The 19,463-nt window shown below is 39.4% G+C and overlaps 1 protein-coding gene across 1 annotated transcript in view; it reads right to left on the bottom strand.

Annotated features, from left to right (window-relative positions):
- Positions 1 to 19,463, bottom strand: part of LOC137288273 (uncharacterized) — a 90,099-nt gene that overhangs the window by 30,020 nt on the left and 40,616 nt on the right. Inside the window, exon 4 of the mRNA XM_067820778.1 lies at positions 14,783 to 14,796. Coding sequence (XP_067676879.1) covers positions 14,783 to 14,796 — 14 coding nt within the window. The remainder of the gene's footprint in view (positions 1 to 14,782; positions 14,797 to 19,463) is intronic.

Raw genomic sequence — 19,463 nt, forward strand, 5'->3', positions numbered from 1 at the left:
CGATTTCTTTAACTAGCTGTGTTTGCAAGACCATGGAACGCATGATAAATAATCGACTTGTTTGGTACTTGGAAACAAATAACCTTATAACTGATATACAGTGTGGTTTCCGGAAAAACAGAAATACTGTCGATCACTTAGTGCGTTTAGAATCATTTGTTAAAAACGCACTAATTAATAAACAACATGCTGTGTCTATCTTTTTTGATCTTGAAAAAGCATATGACACAACCTGGAAATATGGTATTTTACGAGACTTACATGACTTCGGCTTGCGAGGTCGTATACCTCAATTTATAGCCAACTTTTTAAATGACAGACAGTTTCAAGTTCGAGTGGGTTCTACGCTGTCTGATCATTACAATCAGGATCAGGGTGTTCCACAAGGCAGTATTCTGTCTGTCACACTTTTTAGCATCAAGATAAATAGTTTATCAAAAGTTTTAAACGATTCAATTGATGGATCGTTATTTCTGGATGATTTTAATATTTCTTGTCGTGGGAAAATATGCATACCATTGAACGGCAACTGCAGCTTTGTTTAAATAAAATAAATAAATGGTGTCTTGAAAACGGCTTTAAATTTTCTAAATTCAAAACAAGTTGTATACATTTTTGCAGAAAATATAAACCACATAAGGACCCTGAACTATCTCTAGATGGCACTCCCATCAAAGTTGTAAAGGAGGCCAAGTTCTTGGGACTTGTTTTTGATTCACATTTGACCTTTTTGCCCCATATTAAATCCCTTAAAACCAAATGCTTGAAGGCACTCGATTTATTAAAGGTTGTTTCTAATTCAAAGTGGGGAGGGGATCAGACTACCCTCCTTCACTTGTATAGATCACTCATCCGCACAAAACTTGATTATGGCTCAATCGTTTATGGTGGAGGCTGTAAAAGCAACCTGAAACTATTAGATTCTGTCCATCACCAAGGTCTAAGACTTTGTCTTGGTTCCTTCAGAACTTCACCTATTGACAGTCTCTACGTTGAGGCCGATGAACTATCTCTTGAGCAGCGCCGTATTAAGTAAGCTTTACAATACATTACTAAATTATACTCTAATGAATCTAACCCTGCATATAACTGTGTTTTCAATCCCCTTTACGAGGATTTATACAATAAAACATCTTCTGTTGTTCCACCTCTAGGACACAGAATTAAACCATTTCTTGCTGCTGCCGGCATTGAGCTGGAAAATATAGCTCCTTCCCGTCTTCTCTCTTCTCCTCCTTGGCAGTTGGTTAGGCCCCAAGTGGACCTAACACTGACCACATTTAAAAAATCAGAAACCAATGAATTACAGTATAAACAAGAATATAATGAATTGAAACATAAATATAGCAGTTATAAATCCTTATTTACAGATGGGTCCAAGGACGGTGGCGCAGTAGCTTGTGCCACTGTTATTGGATCCAGAACAATATCTTCTAGATTACCAGACAACAGTTCTATTTTTACCGCTGAGGCTAACGCCATATTAACAGCTCTTAAATATATTCAAAGACGCCATAAACATAAACAATATATAATCTATTCCGACTCTCTTTCTTGCCTTCAGGCTATTAAAAATCTTTCTTGTAAACATCCACTTTTAATAGAAATTATTGAATTATATAATGATCTTGCTACTGGCCAATACGATATCGTCTTCTGTTGGTTATTCAGCCACGTGGGCATTTCCGGTAACGCAATGGCCGATCTTGCTGCTAAGGCAGCACTCAACAAATCTGTGACACCACTTCTTGTTCCTTATTCTGACTACAAAGCTAGCATTAGAGCTTACACTCGTGATCTGATGCAGAAGAAGTGGGACACCCAAGTAGGTATAAATAAACTACATGAAAAAAAACCGTATATTGGTTATACATACTTGGGTTGTCAGTCCAGATTTGAAGAAGTCATTTTGCGACGATGTCGTATTGGCCATACAAGATACACTCATGTATACCTTTTAAAAGGTGAGGATCCTCCGTTTTGTATCCCTTGTGATGAGAGAGTCACGGTCAAGCATATTCTGCTTGACTGTGTTGAATTCTCCATCACAAGGGATAAATTTTTCAATGTCAAAACTATCAAGGACCTTTTTAGCACTGTTAGTTGTAATTTAATCATTGGTTTTTTAAAAGAAATTGATTTTTTGGTGGAATTTTGAAAAGTATGTTCTGTAAATAGATGCATTTTAATGATTGGTAGTTTGAATTAGTAACTTGAATCGTTGGTGGCAGTACCCTCAAAGGGGGTTGAAGAATTGTAAAATTATTGTCCTCCTGAGAGGGTACGTAAGTCCACAAACATTCACAGTAAATTTAAGTCTACCAGGATTTTAATCGTAGCATTCATGTTCTTTTAATTTCGGCTAACTTTTCATACAATCGCCAGCAGCTGAGGGATGGTGTAAATCCAGCTAGGGACCATGCAGGTAGCAGAGGTACTGTAAGTCCCCATGGCCCCTAGTATGGTGATCTACCCTCTGTTGTTGGCGATCTATGGCCTGTTTTTATATTGTACTGTCCAAATAGTGATACTATTATTTTTTAAGTTTCCACACTAGTTGTAAAAATAACTGTGATAGTCTAGTGGTTTTACTGTCCTTCGTCGACAGGTCCTTCATAATATGGATATATATTCTTTTTGTCACGTATGTTCTTGTCACGATGTGGCTGCAATATTGCCGATGTGACGTTAAATTTTAACTCACTCACTCACTCATTTAATTTTTGCATTTTTAAAAGAATTAGATTTGCTAAATGAATTGTAAATAGATAAATATGTTATGCTTGGAAGTTTGAATTAGTAACTGAGATTGTTAGTGGCTGTATCCTCAAGGGGGGTTGAAGTACCGTAAAAGTATAATCCTCCTGAGAGGGTACGTAAGTCCCAAAACATTTGAAGTCAAATTTGATCTTCCATTTTGTCTTAGCCGTAGAATATGTGTCACTTGAATTTGTGGCTAATCTTGCATACAATCACCAGCAGCTGAGGGGATGATGTAAATCCAGCTAGGGACCATGCAGGTAGCAGAAGTATTGTAAGTCCCCATGGCCCCTAGTATGGTGATCTACCTTTAGTTGTTGGTGATCTATATAGCCTGTTTTTATATTGTATAGTCTGGATATTAGTTTTAACTTTTCACGCTAGTTTTATTTCTTATTATGGTATTCTAGTTGTTTTACTGTCCGTCGTCGACAGGTTTTTATCATATACATAGATTCCTTTTTTAAGAATGCTCTCGTCACGATATGGATGCAATACTGCCGATGTGACGTTAAATGTTAACTCACTCACTCACTCACTCCTGTATATCACTTTGTATGATTTATGACAATCATTAAAAATATTAAGAAGTTTTTTAGTTCTGCTCTGGAAAAGAAGCCCAACCCTCCATTTTGAGACTACGTCCGAAACGTTTCCCTGGTAACCCAGAAAATAATAAATTACAAAAACCTGTGAATAGAAAAAGGCACCACTTTAGGTTCTGACTGAGATATCTACCAAGTTTTGAAAAAAAAATATTGAACGGATTTTGGCTTATGCTCCGGAAGTGAAACCCGCCGTCCATTAGACTAACACCAAAATGATCCATGGAAAAATTAAAAAAACAAACAAGATGCAAAAAACCTGTAAATAGAAAAAGGCACTAATGGAATATCTACCAAGTTTTTTTGCAGAAAAATAGTGAATAGTTTTTTAGCTATGGTTCCGAAACGAAGCCCACCCCAACATTAGACTAAGACCACAAGGTTCCATGAAAAAAAAACAAATAAAAACAAGTGAAAATGCCAAAACTATGTACATAGCAAAAAGCACAATCATATGTTCAGATTATTATATCTATCAATTTTGGTCCAAAAATATTGAACAGTTTTTGAGTCATGCTCTGGAAACAAAGTGATTACGAATGGCCGACGGACCGACGGACGGACAGACAGAAAGACGAGGCGTCGACTATATCCCCCCGCATTACATACCTGGTGATAAAAAGTAACCCTTCATTAGTTTTCAATGAAAAAATGTACATCTCTGACCACGGTGTTGCCATTAGACTTGCAGTGTAGCGATGTCATAGCAATGTGACTTTATCAGGCTTTTGACATCAAAGCATTGTTATGTCATATAAATGAGGATGTCAGGTCAACGTTTTCTACTTTTGGTCAAAACGATGTCAAACAGGAAATATCGATTGATCTCACAAAAAGAAATATCGCCTATGGAACACATGTTTGGATAATAAAATGACACAGAGGTGCAATGTTAAACCAACACCAGAGAGAGAGAGAGAGAGAGAGAGATACATACTATATACATTATCATTCGTTTACAAACTAGCATGGGCAATAAAAAACACACATGTACAAATAACGTGTTGCATATAAATCATAACAAAAAACAGAGCTCGAGGTTGTCTGATGGAATACACAAACGATGTCACTCTAGGTTTACGTCTCTATACAGCTGTCGCCTTTTCAATACACATACAGAACTGGTCTTGGTGTTAATGTCTCTGAGATCCCAATAGCAACGGTGGGATGTAATGGGGTGTGTGAGGTGCAGTCTTCCACTTTAATCATTTTAGCTGATCTATTTTCATTTGGATATTGCAACAAAATGTTCATCCACGTCCTCTTCTTCATGAACACATTTATTCGTCCCCGCGGCCGCGCGGCGGCGGCGGGTGGTTCTCGGCTGACGGCTGAGTGTAGCAGATGTTTATACTCCTTAACATTGCCACGGGTTGTCCTCGTCGTGTTGACCATATTTTGATGTGATGTGAACCACAACCTCTTCCACATTTCATCTCATATCACTTTTGGGTGTAATTGAAATTATATATCATGCTCTTGCTTAAACTTCCCCTATGTTACAGAAAGAAAACCACTGGACCAAGTAGCGACATCCTCAGTGCTAATCATTTCTGCTTCTGTAGTTGGCAGTCTGGTTCTAATCGTCGTCGTCGTCATCGTCATCGTGTTTGTCGTGAAGGGAAAGGTAAATCGAATTAAACAACGCTCGTCAGTTCAATCTTGTCCAGGTCCAGGTCGATCCCACAAGGCAGATGTGATCGATGCAGGAGGTTATGCAAGTGTCGCAGATGTCGTCACTAACGGTGAACACACATGTCCTTGGCCACCAAGGGGTGAATCTAATGAATTATCTCCACCATCTGCAGATAGGCCTAAGAAGGAGATAGGTGTCATTGTACAGAAGATTGTCCCAGAATATGATCAAACATCTGTTAATGAACTGTACGCCTCTGTGAAAAAGCTTGAGTATACGACAACAAAGAGTGATACTACATCAGTATGATAAGTCATCATTTTATTGCATCAACAGTATGATTTGTTCTGTTTCAAGTTTCGGAATTCAATTAAATTTCACTCTAGTTCATCTTTTTGCTACTGAATTGATGGGCGGTGAGGTAGCCTAGTGGTTAGAAGTTTTTTCGTCACGCCGAAGACCAGGGTTCGATTCCCCCAAATCTGAGAAGCCCATTTCTGGTGTCGCCCACAGTGATATTGCTGGAATATTGCGAGGTTAGATAGGGACATGGTTTCATTACTCTGTAGGTATAGTCATGGAATGAAAAGCCACACCGTGTAAGATTGTAGGTACAGTGAAATACGTTGGGAATTCCTTATGATGTAAATAATGTCAGTTATTCTGGTTACCAATACTTGGCCATATACATGGGTCAGATTGTTTCTTCATTGTGCAGGTGTACATATGTAGGTGTAGATATATGTCATGTGTTGTCAGTATAGACTACACACTAACCAGAGACCCCAATGCTGTGATCAGGGGTGACTTCATGAATCGTGTGGTTAGGTTCGTTGATTGCCAGCCAAAGTAGCGGACAGCTGTTGAAATTACGAAAGTTGTTTTCGTAATATCAGTTAACTGGATAGATAACCGGTATCAGGGTAAAAACAATGAACGCACGACCTCCTCTTTTGTAGTTTTATAGTCTGTGATTGTCCGTCACAGCACCTTGCACAACATCTGATATTGGTAATGAACACCAGTGAAGAAGATATAAGTGTCTGAAGTGGGATGGTCCTTAGCAATACATACAAACGTAAGAGTTGGGGATGCATCTGTGTTGGGTGTATAGTGGGGTAGGGGTGGATAGTGAGTCTTTACGCAAGACAGGACACGTTCTTGGAAGCAACCAATTTACGTTGTTTAAACAGTATACGTTTTGAGTCGCTCGCGTCATACTTAGGGAATAGCTATTTCGTTACGAACTACGAAAATATACTGAACCGCAAAAGAAACGCAAGTTCATTTTATTGCAAATATTCAGCTCAATACTTTTCTCGCAGTAAAGCATATTAAACTATTATCAAACCACGGTCGCCACGATGACTTTAATGTTGTTTCCGTTTTTTCTTGGTGAAATTGCGCAAACGCGACCTTAGTGATGCATTTTTGCTTTTTGCATGACGTTTTCATGCTGCTCACAAAACATGTGCTTTTCGTGCTTGATGGGCCCTTTATAAGGTACGCCATTCAGAAACATCGCACATTACCAAATGCAACGAGAGATAGCTGAGAAAAGATGCCAAGTCTAACTCAGCAGCAAAGAGGGATCGCCATTGGGATGCTGTAGGCCGGATCCACAGCAACTGCGGTCGCCAGGCACTTCCAGTGTCACATTGAGACAATCACAAGGCTCTCGGTAAGGCATCAACAGACGGGAAATGTTCAGGATCGACCAAGATCTGGACGGCCGAGATTACAACGCCAGCTCAAGATGGCCACATCCGGGTTACTCACCTTCGTAACCGACAACAAAAAGCGACGCAGACGGCTTCAACCATCCAAGGACCACGTCACCACATCTCTGCAGACACCGTTCGTCGTCGACTGAGGGCAGCAGGCATCATATGTCGACGTCCTTACGCCGATTTTAGTGTCACCACCAGCAACGCTTGCAGTGGGCCAGACAACATCAACGATGGCGGCATCAACAATGGCAGCAAGTGTTGTTTTCTGACGAATCCAGGTTCAACATGTCTCACGCCTACGGCCGAGTACGTTTATGGAGACGACGTAATGAACGTTAGGCCAACTGCTGCGTTGTGAAGGCTGACCGCTAGGGAGGAGGAAGTCTGATGGTCTGGGGAGGCTTCAGCTACCACCACGGAACACCACCTGTGTTTCGTCAACGTGTGACTGCTGTCGTTTACAGAGATCAAGTTCCCCAACAACACGTTGTACCCCTTTTCCAAGCACAGCGTCCACTCCAAATCTTCCAGCAAGACAATGCTCATTCCTCACACGGCACGGGTCTCCATGGACTTTCTGAGAGCAAACAACATTCATGTGCTGCCCTGGCATTCACTATCCCCCGATATGGCACCGATAGAACACGTGCGGGAAGAAACTGGAAGAAGAATGCACACAGCTGGTCCACCTCAGAACCTGAGGGATTCGGAAGCACGGTTTACAAGGGAATGGAATCAACTGCCACAAGCCTTCTTCCAGAGACTTGTTGACTCGATTAGACGTCGCTGTACTGCCTGTGTCGACAGCAATGGCGGTCACACGCGTTACTGATTACGAGACTCTGTTTTGTCATTTTTACTGTTCATGGGTGCTGAATGTTTTGTTAACAGAGATGAATTTTCCATCAGAAATCATGCACCATTTCATCAACAATCATGTGTCTGTTGTTGTTTTTCAATTAATTAAGTTTATGAGGACCCATGATAGCAGAGTAAGATTTTTGAAAACCGACTTGCGTTTCTTTTGCGGTTTAGTATAGTTCCTATAAAGTGCCTGCAACAATTACTAGAGCTTGTAGTATTCAACGACTAAAAGGATGGGGTGGCAGCTGTGACGGTTTTGCTGAGCGTGTATCTCAGTGATATACATTAAGCGATGTCTACTTTTTTCTTACGGACTGGGCAGACCAATACTTGAATATTGTGTGTTGGGGAGATTCCTGCAGTACAGCTTAACACTTTCCACTGTAAACGATTTGATTCCAGGAAGAGACGAAATCTCCAGAACAATGGATCTGGATGTCAAACACCTGCTCCTAACATCCTAACATAAGTATCACTCTTTCGTAATTACTGTCTTGCCTGTGCTTCAAAATCAACTTATTATATATTTGCAGAAATGCACGAGAGATGGGATATGATATTGCAATATGAAGCAATTTAGTTAGGCTCCACGTGTGTGTGTTAGCGCGGCATGTCATCTCTTTGTATGTGTCAGACGTATATGTAGCAGGTTTACATTTAGTGGTATATATACTGAGTTGATTCCGTTGAAGGTTACTATGGGTGTCCATGTGCGATGCTTAAGAGGTAGAGTACTTTAGTGTTTACTCCTCTCTCCACACTCAACCTCTACATGTTTACTGTCATCCATTAGGCAACTATACCTGGAACAGAATGGATCATGGCCCTCTTAAATCTGGAGATTCGGAACGACTTCATCAGTGTTGAAACTTGTGAGCCAACCCACCCGACTAAATATATCCAGTGAATTATATCCGTTGAAGGTGTAAATTACTAAATGAATGACATTCTGCCATTATGCAATCCGAGTAGGAAACTTACGTATTTGTTTTGCAATCTACATTAATCATCATCAGTGGAACATGTTTGGATTTTTCTCCGCATGTTGGATTCCCTTCCTTTTAAGTGGCAGTCTAATGCATCCAGCGTTTTCCCTGTTCGAGTAGATTGATATGTCTGTTATGAGAATAGCTCTACCTCTTCGTAATAATCAAAGTCTGCCTGCGTTGACAACCCTTAACCCTTCAGGCGTACTCTCCTGGTTAGGGTAGGTTTGCTTTTGTTGGTATTGTTGTTGCTTGCTATTTTGATGTTGTTTTATGACAGTGTCTTAATACGTGCGTTAGCCGAGTAACCAGTAATCAGTCACATGTATTGTTATAGATATAACACACGTGATTATGCGAGCCATAACATTATTTAACGGGGGAATTTACATGTGGGAAGGTCCCGTGTGGACACGGGACAGAATGTGTCCACAGCACCCCATTGCTTGTCGTAAGAGGCGACTAAATTGGACAACCTGTTGGCCGTGGGTTGCGTCCCGTGTCGGTGGAGGACGGGAACCTGGTGGTTGAGGACATTTGGGCTTTTAACTGCTTTCCATTTGCCCAACACACCACTTTGGCCCTTACTTCACCTAGACGGGTGGTTGAATTGGCTCGATTCAACCAACCGGCTGGTCATGCCAAGCCCTGTGCATGGATTATATATATATGTATGTCATTGCACAAATTTTATTTGGACTTTTAATTTCGGTCTTGGCTGAATTATTCATCGACTTTTCTGGTTTTGGAAAGTATTGAAAGTTCCGAATTTTGCCTAGAGTCTTATGCCCAGAAGCCGGTGGCCCATAGGCCAATCTGGTGGATTAATTCTTTGTAATTCTTCTACTGGAGTATATCATTCGGGTATCCTTGGTGCTGCAAGCTGGAGGCCCGCTTGCTTTAGCATTGTCCTAGTGATACTCCGTGGTGGGTGGGGAGCTCGGATGATGAACCACATTACACTAACTATGGCGTATGAAACCCCGACCAAAAAAACAAAACGTCCACTTGATATTGATCCTGATGATACTGACCATAGATCGTCTGCATCGATTGAATATTGGCCGCGTTTCGTTGTTTTCGAGACTCCTGACAAGACACCATTAAAGCTGAACCCCTTTGCTGTATCCAAGGGTATTCAAGGTATTGCTGGGGAGGTGAAAACCATTAGACGCTTGCGTTCGGGTGCCCTGTTAGTCGAATGCGGGAAAAAGCAACAAGCAACGAACCTGATGAACATGAAATCTTTCGTGGGCATTCCGGTCATGGTCTCTGCTCACAAGACCTTGAACACTAGTAAAGGTATCGTCAGAGATCGTGATCGATTGTTTGGTGATATGTCCGAAATTGACATTGCATCAAAAATGAAAGATCAAGGTGTGCTGTATGTGAAGCGCTTTTCAACCCGAAAAAAACAATGAAACATTCCAAACTAATACCTATCTGTTTTCTTTTTCATGTCCTAATGCTCCTAAATCAGTGAAGGCAGGCTATTGTAACATACAAGTTGATACCTACATCCCCAACCCGCTCAGGTGTTTTAAATGCCAGAAATATGGACATGGCGTGAATACTTGCACATTGTCTGTTGTGTGTGCTCATTGTGGGGAGGAGACAAACACAACGGAAGATTGTGACAGTGATTATAAAAAATGCACCAACTGTTCAGGCGACCTTTCATCTTCTTCGAAACAGTGCCCTATTTAGACAGAACAAATGGAGATAAACAGAATAAATTTCACTCAAAATATCTCCTTTTCTGGGGCAAAAAACCTGGTAAAGACTTAATACTAATATGCAGGCTGTTGCTGTAAGAATTACCTTACATGTAGCGTTTACACTATGCTCTTTATATATTTCACCGTCTTCAGTGTTTGCCAAAACCGATCTTCAAGTTCTATATGACCAACTCCCGAAGCCCTGTATTATAATGGGAGATTTAAATGGGCACAACCCACTCTGGGGTAGTGTAACTACAAACACTAGAGGTAAATTGTTGGAGGACTATTGTTCTGACAATGATTTATGTATTTATAATGATGATTCCAACACATATTTACACCCTGGGACAGGGACCTATTCTGCTCTTGACTTGTCATTGACAAATTCCGAACTACGAAATGAATTTGAATGGTCAGTCCATGATGACCTCTGTGGAAGTGACCATTTTCCTACTATATTAAAAGCTGTAACTCTATCCGATGTTCCTCCATCATCAAGACGAAATTTTAAAAAAGGCTAAATGGGCTTTATATCAAACACTGTGTGTTTAAAAACTTAAACATGAACGTTTTATTGACGTTCCAGATGCTATTAAATGCTTTTCTAATGAACTGAACTCCATAGCTGATGAGTGTGTAGTTCCACACATAAGAAAACCATGGTTCAACGATGCAAACAAGCTAGGAAGGCAAGGAAAAAGCAGAACATTATTTCCGTCGCCATCCTATGGTGCATAACTTAAATAAATTTTAAATTTTAAATGCTAAAGCACGGCGTACTTTCAAACAGAACAAACGTCAATCTTGGCAAAATTATGTATCCGAAATAAATTCTCGGACACCCATGTCCAAGGTATGGAACATGGTCCAAAAAATTAAAGGTAAAGGTACTAAATCTACTGTCCATCATCTTAAACATGGAGATCAGTCACTTCCTGATAAATCAGATATCGCAAATAAACTGGGCGAAACTCTCGCTAGACACTCTTCCTCATCTAATTATTTACCTCAATTCCAGCAGTATCAAAAACAAGAAGAAAAGAAAACTATTAATTTCAATTCTGATAATGGGGAAGATTATAATGAAACGTTTTCTATTCATGAACTCTATACTGCTCTTGATCAAGCTCATGACACTGCTACAGGAGCTGATAACATACATTATCAACATATGTCATATTTGGGATTTCACTTTCTTAGTAATCGTGTAATCATACATTATCAACTCCTGAAGCACTTACCGGAAACCTGTTTAGAGACGGTCTTATCAATTTTTGATGATATTTGGACTTCCGGGAAATTTCCTTCTTCATGGCGTGATGCCATAGTAGTACCAATACCTAAACTGGACGTGATCACACGGATCCGTCCAATTACCGTCACAGTTTCATTAACTAGCTGTGCTTGCAAGACCATGGAACGCATGATAAATAATGGACTTGTTTGGTATTTGGAAACCAATAACCTAATAAGAGATATACAGTGTGGTTTCCGTAAAAATAGAAGTACTGTCGATCACTTAGTGCGACTGGAATCATTTGTGAAAAACGCACTAATTAATAAACAACATGCTGTGTCTATCTTTTCTGATCTTCAAAAAGCATATGATACAACCTGGAAATATGGCATTTTGAGAGATCTACATGATTTCGGTTTGCGAGGTCGTTTGCCTCAATTCAGAGCCAACTTTTTAAATGACAGACGATTTCAAGTCCGCGTAGGTTCTACCCTGTCTGATCATTACAATCAGGATCAGGGTGTTCCACAAGGCAGTATTTTGTAAGTCACACTTTTTAGTATCAAGATAAATAGTTTGTCAAAAAGTTTTAAACGATTCAATTGATGGGTCGTTATTTGTGGATGATTTTAATATTTCTTGTCGTGGTAAAAATATGCATACTATTGAACGGCAACTGCAGCTGTGTTTAAATAAAATAAATAAATGGTGTCTTAAAACGGCTTTAAATTTTCCAAATCCAAAACTAATTGTATACACTTTTGTAGAAAATATAAACCGCATAAAAATCCTGAACTGTTTCTAAATGGATCTCCCATAAAAGTTGTAAAGGAGGCCAAGTTCTTGGGAATAATTTTTGACTCGCATTTAACCTTTCTACCACATACCAAATCCCTCAAAACTAAATGCGTGAAGCCACTTGACTTCTTGAAAGTCGTTTCAAATTCTAAGTGGGGAGGGGATCCAGCTACCTCCTGCAGCTTTATCGATCACTGATCCGGTCAAAACTTGATTATGGCTCCATTGTATATGGTGGAGCCTGTAAAAGCAACCTCAAACTATTAGATTCTATCCACCACCAAGGTCTAAGACTTTGTCTTGGATCTTTTAGAACCTCACCTGTTGCCAGTCTCTATGTTGAGGCTGATGAATAATCTCTTTCACAAAGCCGTATAAAATTGTCTTTACAATACATTACTAAATCATATTCTAATAAATCTAACCCAGCCTATGACTGTGTGTTCAATCCGGTTTATGATACCTCTAGGACACAGAATTAAACCCTTGCTTTCTTCGGCCGGCATTGAGGTGGAACACATAGCTCCCTCCCGTCTCCTTTCTTCTCCTCCTTGGCAGTTGGTTAGGCCACAAGTTGACCTAACATTAACTTCATTTAAAAAATCAGAAACTAATGAATTGCAGTATAAACAAGAATATAATCAATTAAAAACTAAATATAGCAATTATAAATCCTTATTTACAGATGGTTCCAAGGACGGTGGTGCAGTGGCTTGTGCCACTGTCATTGGATCGAGAACAATATCTTCTAGACGTCCAGATTACAGCTCTATTTTTACTGCAGAAGCAAACGCCATATTAACTACTCTTAAATATATTCAAAGACACCCTAAACATAAACAGTATATAATATATTGCGACTCTCCTTCTTTGCCTTCAGGCTATTAAACATATTTCTTGTAAACATTCGCTTTTAATTGAAATTATAGAACTGTATAACACTCTTGCTACTGGCCAATGCGACGTCGTCCTTTGTTGGTTACCTAGTCACGTAGGCATTTCTGGTAACACAATGGCCGATCTTGCGGCTAAAGCAGCACTCAACAAATCTGGTACACCATTTCTTATTCCATACTCAGATTATAAAGCTACTATAAGATCTGTCCTGCTTGACTGTGTTGAATATTCCATCACAATATATAAATATTTTAATTCACGAACTTTGAAGGATCTTTTTAATTCTGTTAGGTCTCATTTAATTATTACATTTTTAAAAGAATTAGATTTGCTAAATGAATTGTAAATAGATAAATAGTTTATGCTTGGAAGTTTGAATTAGTAACTTAGAGTGTTAGTGGCTGTATCCTCGAGGGGGGTTGAAGTACCGTAAAAGTATTGTCCTCCCGAGAGGGTACGTAAGTCCCAAAACATTTGAAGTCAAATTTGATCTTCCATTTTGTCTTAGCCGCAGAATATGTGTCATTTTAATTTGTGACTAATCTTGCATACAATCACCAGCAGCTGAGGGGATGATGTAAATCCAGCTAGGGACCATGCAGGTAGCAGAAGTATTGTAAGTCCCCATGGCCCCTAGTATGGTGATCTACCTTCAGTTGTTGGTGATCTATATAGCCTGTTTTCATATTGTATTGTCTGAATAGGAATATTAGTTTTAACTTTTCACGCTAGTTTTATTTCTTATTGTGATATTCTAGTTGTTTTACTGTCCGTCGTCGACAGGTTTTTATCATATACATATAGATCCCTTTTTTAAGAATGCTCTCGTCACGATATGGCTGCAATACTGCCGATGTGACGTTAAATGTTAACTCACTCACTCAGATGTGGGAAGGTCTGGTGAATGAATATATGCAATAATTCCCATTAAGAGACGCTGGTATGGAACGAACATGATAATATGTAGCTAAAGTAATATGCTCACTAATACGCCACGAGCTATTTGGATTCTCAATTAGAGTTTTCGGTATCGCGGGGTTTAGCGGATCTATGCTGGTTGTTACATGCGTCGTAATGCAAATTTGCCTGAAGCCATGAAATCCTTATAATAAAATCAATAACTGAATTAGTTCGAGACTCAATTATCTGTTTACATGTTTTAACGTGAAGGATCAAACGAAAACTCTCTATAAATAAAATCGAACGTTTCATGGAAACTAGTACACTGCACCTCACGTTTTCTGTTTTGGTGGAGTTTTCTTTTTCATTAATTTTTAATCCCTTATCATACTGCACTATATACTAAACCACATGAGACTGTCTTCGAACTCAATACATGACATTGTCTGCACATACCAAAGAAAGCATTGTGCAGTGACCTGTTGGTTCTCTCCCAGAGTGCACAAATGAAAACGTCCATTAGAGTTATTGCTTCTTATTACCTTGCACAGTACTGAGTTGATGAAACGAGTACTAGTTACCTTCATGTCGTTACACTTGTTAACCGTAGACTTATGTCAGTGCAATGGACATAGAACCTGGGTTCACTTTACTTCACTCACCTCACTGCACACCAAATCATCTGAAGTATTTTCAATCCTTCCTTCTTTTGTCTTGATTTTGCACCACGAGCACACAGGGCAAAATGTCATCAAACGCAATGAATACATGATGTATCTTGCCGCCCAGTTAGTTGTTTGATCAGTTCTGCGATCAGTTATCAGTAATATTTAGCTTTAAAAGAACGACTGAATACTGATAAAATAATTTAGATGTGATAGAGGTGGCGTAATTTCAATGATGAAATACTGATATATTTATAAGTCTGTGAAAGAATTATGGATTTTACAGTCGATCACAGGATGAAATAAGGCTGCATTAATCCCATCTCTTCCACGTGTGGTAATAAAATACTAGCTTAGTGAAAGCTTCCGTTTGCATATCAACGCATAATTCCATTTTATTAATGAATTACTGAATTGCGACTTTTTAGGAGAACTAGGATGCGCTTCTCTACCTATTTGCTACGTATATTCGTCATATTTAGAGGCGATTTGTTTGCACAGTGTATTCGAAAACTTCCGTTGCCGTGACGGAACTGGAATTATCCACATTCAAGGAATTCATCGATCTTTGTGACAACATACAGCTCCTCCACCCTCATAGGTTTTCTGTAATGCAAAGCCTAACAATTTACCGCTCTAACGCATGGAGAGAGCACAGGGTGTATTGCGATGAAAAACGAATTCCTTAGATCATTCGAGACATAAATCATGTGTTTTCTGTTCTATACATGCGAAAATCAGATAACAATGCATTATATACAAATGAAAGTGGAGCGGGGATGTTGGTGTGTGCGTTGTTCGCCTAGCTCCACGGGAGTCGGGTGTACGGTTCAGAACTGGGCCAGATCGGGATCGTCAGGGCTGGGAAAACAATGAGGTTCAAAATGTATTTAGAGGAAGCTATTGTAACCATATATGTTCATTGGTGACGAGAGTCTTCTACCTCTTTCACATATATTAAAGAAAGTCGAGGATATTCCATTTGCGAGCATATCACGAGCCAATGCCAATGTGAGAAAAAGTCTAAAAAATCCTCACATGCGATCCATTTACAAAGGAATGGAAAGAATTGTCACATTATCTCCTAATTTCACTTCACCATCTGTTTCCTATTTGGCTTAATCATACGCATATTGTTAACCTGTAAATCCAATATCTCCGGCTTTTTATGGTACGCATGTATTTTTGTTATTTCTTCTTATATTCTTTCTTTGTTTGGGTTTTATATTTTGCCTATTTGCCTTGTGTTCGGGTTTGTTTACGGGTTCGAACATTACAGCAAATGCTTTGTGAAAATCAGTTGGAATATGTGTATATACCAGATAAATGATATCTGTATAAAATCTTGCTGTGGATTACAGAGCAATTTGCTTGATGCAGGTCTTCAAAACCATCTATTGTTCAAGTCATCTACAACATGAGGTGCTTAAGATGTTGCGCTGCAGTGGATGATGTTAATGTTCCTTAGAACAAATACAGTGTGTTGAAAACCTTTTTTAGTAGAACGGACTTGTTGGTACTGTTATTTCTATCATTGTTACAAATGCAAACATATTTCTCCATCAGTATACTTGTATCATTGCGTCAATATATATTATTAATGTTTTATTCTGAGATCTGTGGAAGATATTTGTTCATTCGAATATTATATTTTTTCAACAAATGCACTTGCCCCTATGGATATACTGCGTCTGTTTGATGGTATTTTATTTCCTCATATTAGTTAATATTGTTATTCGTTTTGAAATCTTTGGTCCTACGAGTGGAATTAAAACTCTGCGTGAGAAGAGTTCAAACCAATAGGTGTGAAGTATTTCCTCCTGCTCAGTATATTTCATACATACAATACACCTATTAAACACGCCGTTCTGAATCAGTGATATTTGTCACCTCCTACTATGACACGATAACAAACAATAAATTGAGCTGATTTTCCTCCTGATAGTTGTTATCATTCATTTCATGGACGAATGTTGTTGGGTGGAGACCGTTTCATTGCACGGAAAAGGTCAACTATGTTATTGATGAACTTCCTGCTACAAGACGGTTCCGGCTCGTGTGATTTTATCAGTGATTAGTAACAGTCCTGCATTGGCGTTTTAGCGGAAGTACGATGACTCTTTAGTTTCTCATGTTTCTTGATTTCAAGAACACTACTGGGCATTCCGCTGTAAAGTATTCCCTAACTACCAGTGGGGGTTCACGAGGCTACTAAAATGCTTTTGTTGATCTCTGACTTGGTTACCTGTATATTATGATCATTCCCCAAAGAGTGCGTTGTATATTGTGTCAATCTGTCTATAGACTTCAGATGCAGTGATGCACAGACATGTCACATGCCTAATAGTTGTGAGTGAGTGAGTGAGTGAGTGTATTGTTACTCCGTAACCCTGCAACATTCCGGCTCTGTAAATGATCGAGTTTGGACCAGACAACCCAGTGACAAACAGCATGGTCATCGAATTACGCAACTGGGATATGATGTACTTTGCCAACCATGCTAGCGAGCCTGAACACCCGACCTCTCTAGTCGCGTAGATCAATTTTAAAGTAATTCGTCACCTATTGCATGTCTAAAATATCTTCCGTGCAATGAAATATAGATCATACTACATACACAATTACGTTCCTAAGTAAGGGAAACGATTTGAAAAGGCTTTGTATTTCATACAATGTACTCATAATTTACCTCTCGACCATTGATAGAAACAACTGTATCCATGGCTACATGATTTCAGTAAGTGTGAAAGGATTAACTGTGTGGTTGGTCGTGGTTTTGTTAGAGGTGATAGAACACTGCTGAATAGATATTTGTTGCAGAAACACGTGGGCAGCTGTGGCCGTCGCACACGATATCAATAATATATTACCAAATGGTAAAATATTTTCCTGTGTATTCATGGGAAACAGCTACACCCATCAATACATAATAATACAACGATTGCTCGTGTGTCAGGAAGTTCTGTGGTTCGGTGATAACAGGGAAATCTCCCACAGGGATATTAAATCCTTGTATGACACGTGAGCAACATTATCACCGACACAGGTAGCCAGGGCATTGTATTACCTCATGCTATTATACACTTTTTCCATATTCATAAGAAAAATATCAATTGACTGATTCCGACTTTATCGCGACTATTGAATAGTGGTACTTTAGAGAAAGCTCATCGTGCCTGCCATGAAGAAAGTAAAATGGAAAAACAGCCAAAAGCAAGTCAATCGCTCTTCTTTAATACACGGTAACATATGGTACAACTAGGAACAACCTGAAGAACAGGAACACAAATACTGACCACACATCAGATCGGATTCACACATGCCATAGAATGTTAGTTACATGGATTGTGCTCATTTTGTTGATCACTGGATTGTCTGATCTAGGCCTGATTATGTACCCGTTTGTGTGACAGAGAAATGACTTTAACTGCATCCTGGCGTGTCTGTCTAGCCTTAACTTGTCACTCAGGTGCTAAATTCATCACACTGATCATGATACTATTTATGTTTGTTGATTAAAAGACAAAACACTCACACAGTTCTGACTTAAATGAAAGCTATCAGCATCTATAAATCTCTTTACATATATGGCTCCTTATACTCTCATCGTTAATCACATCCCTGTTTAGCGGGCTTTAAAAAACACAAACCCGACACAAAAATTTACCCAAATCTGTAACTTCAACTGTTGTCAGCGTGTAGACGGGTATGCTTCGTGACAAAAAGTCATCCATACATATCTGAGGATTTGGAATCAACAATCCTTCCCTGAAAACACATCTTCTTGGGAGGGGCGATATTGCAGGTGTCCATCAACCGGATATAAACGTTACAGTGCAGATCGTGGCAGAAAACGTTACAGTGCACGTCGCGGCAGAAACTAACATATTCGAAACATTTGTGTGAATATTGACAAGGTGATGGAGGAAAACCTATCGCTACAAGAGGAGAAGAGTAAACAGAGACAACAAAACCCTTTCCACCTTCGAAGAAATATCTGCTGAAAGCAGCGTCGATTGTACAATTATTTCTCTAGTGTAACACTTTGAATAGACAACTACCAGGTGTCACTCTGACCTATTACCATGGCAACCAACCGTAAGAAGCATATGAACGGGTTATTCCGGGTATCAACGTTTATGTTGCGTGTTTTACGACAGGTTCTTGAATGAGACGCAGCCTATTTTGTGGGAATCTCAAATGACACAAAAACATTCTGACCTCTGTGGTAAGAGTGTTCCCACACTCAGCGGTTGCTATTGTGACGATTAAGGGTGTAATCTAATACGACAGAAGGCCCTCCCATGTGAACGGCACAGGGCACAGGCGACGTTAATCTAACAGATGACAAAGATGAAAATGTCTCAGTTCTATATTGCGTGAGTTGTTTGATCCGTCGGGCGACGTGCCATAGATTTATCAAGGATACGCTGTTCCACCGGAGTATGAATCCTAGACCCGCATAAGTTCATGTTATTAAATTTTGTCCTCCTTAGAGGATACATAAATCTCAAAACGTTCAAAGTCAGTGTAACTTCTCTTTAATCATAGAATCATAGCCGAAGAGATGGTGTAAGTCCAGCTAGGGTGTACGCAGGTATCAAAACTTTTGTACGTCCTCATGATCACTAGTATGGTGTATCTACTCTCAGTTGTTGCAACCT

Source organism: Haliotis asinina, chromosome 1, assembly GCF_037392515.1.
Source record: "Haliotis asinina isolate JCU_RB_2024 chromosome 1, JCU_Hal_asi_v2, whole genome shotgun sequence".
NCBI classification, from domain to species: Eukaryota; Metazoa; Mollusca; class Gastropoda; order Lepetellida; family Haliotidae; genus Haliotis; species Haliotis asinina.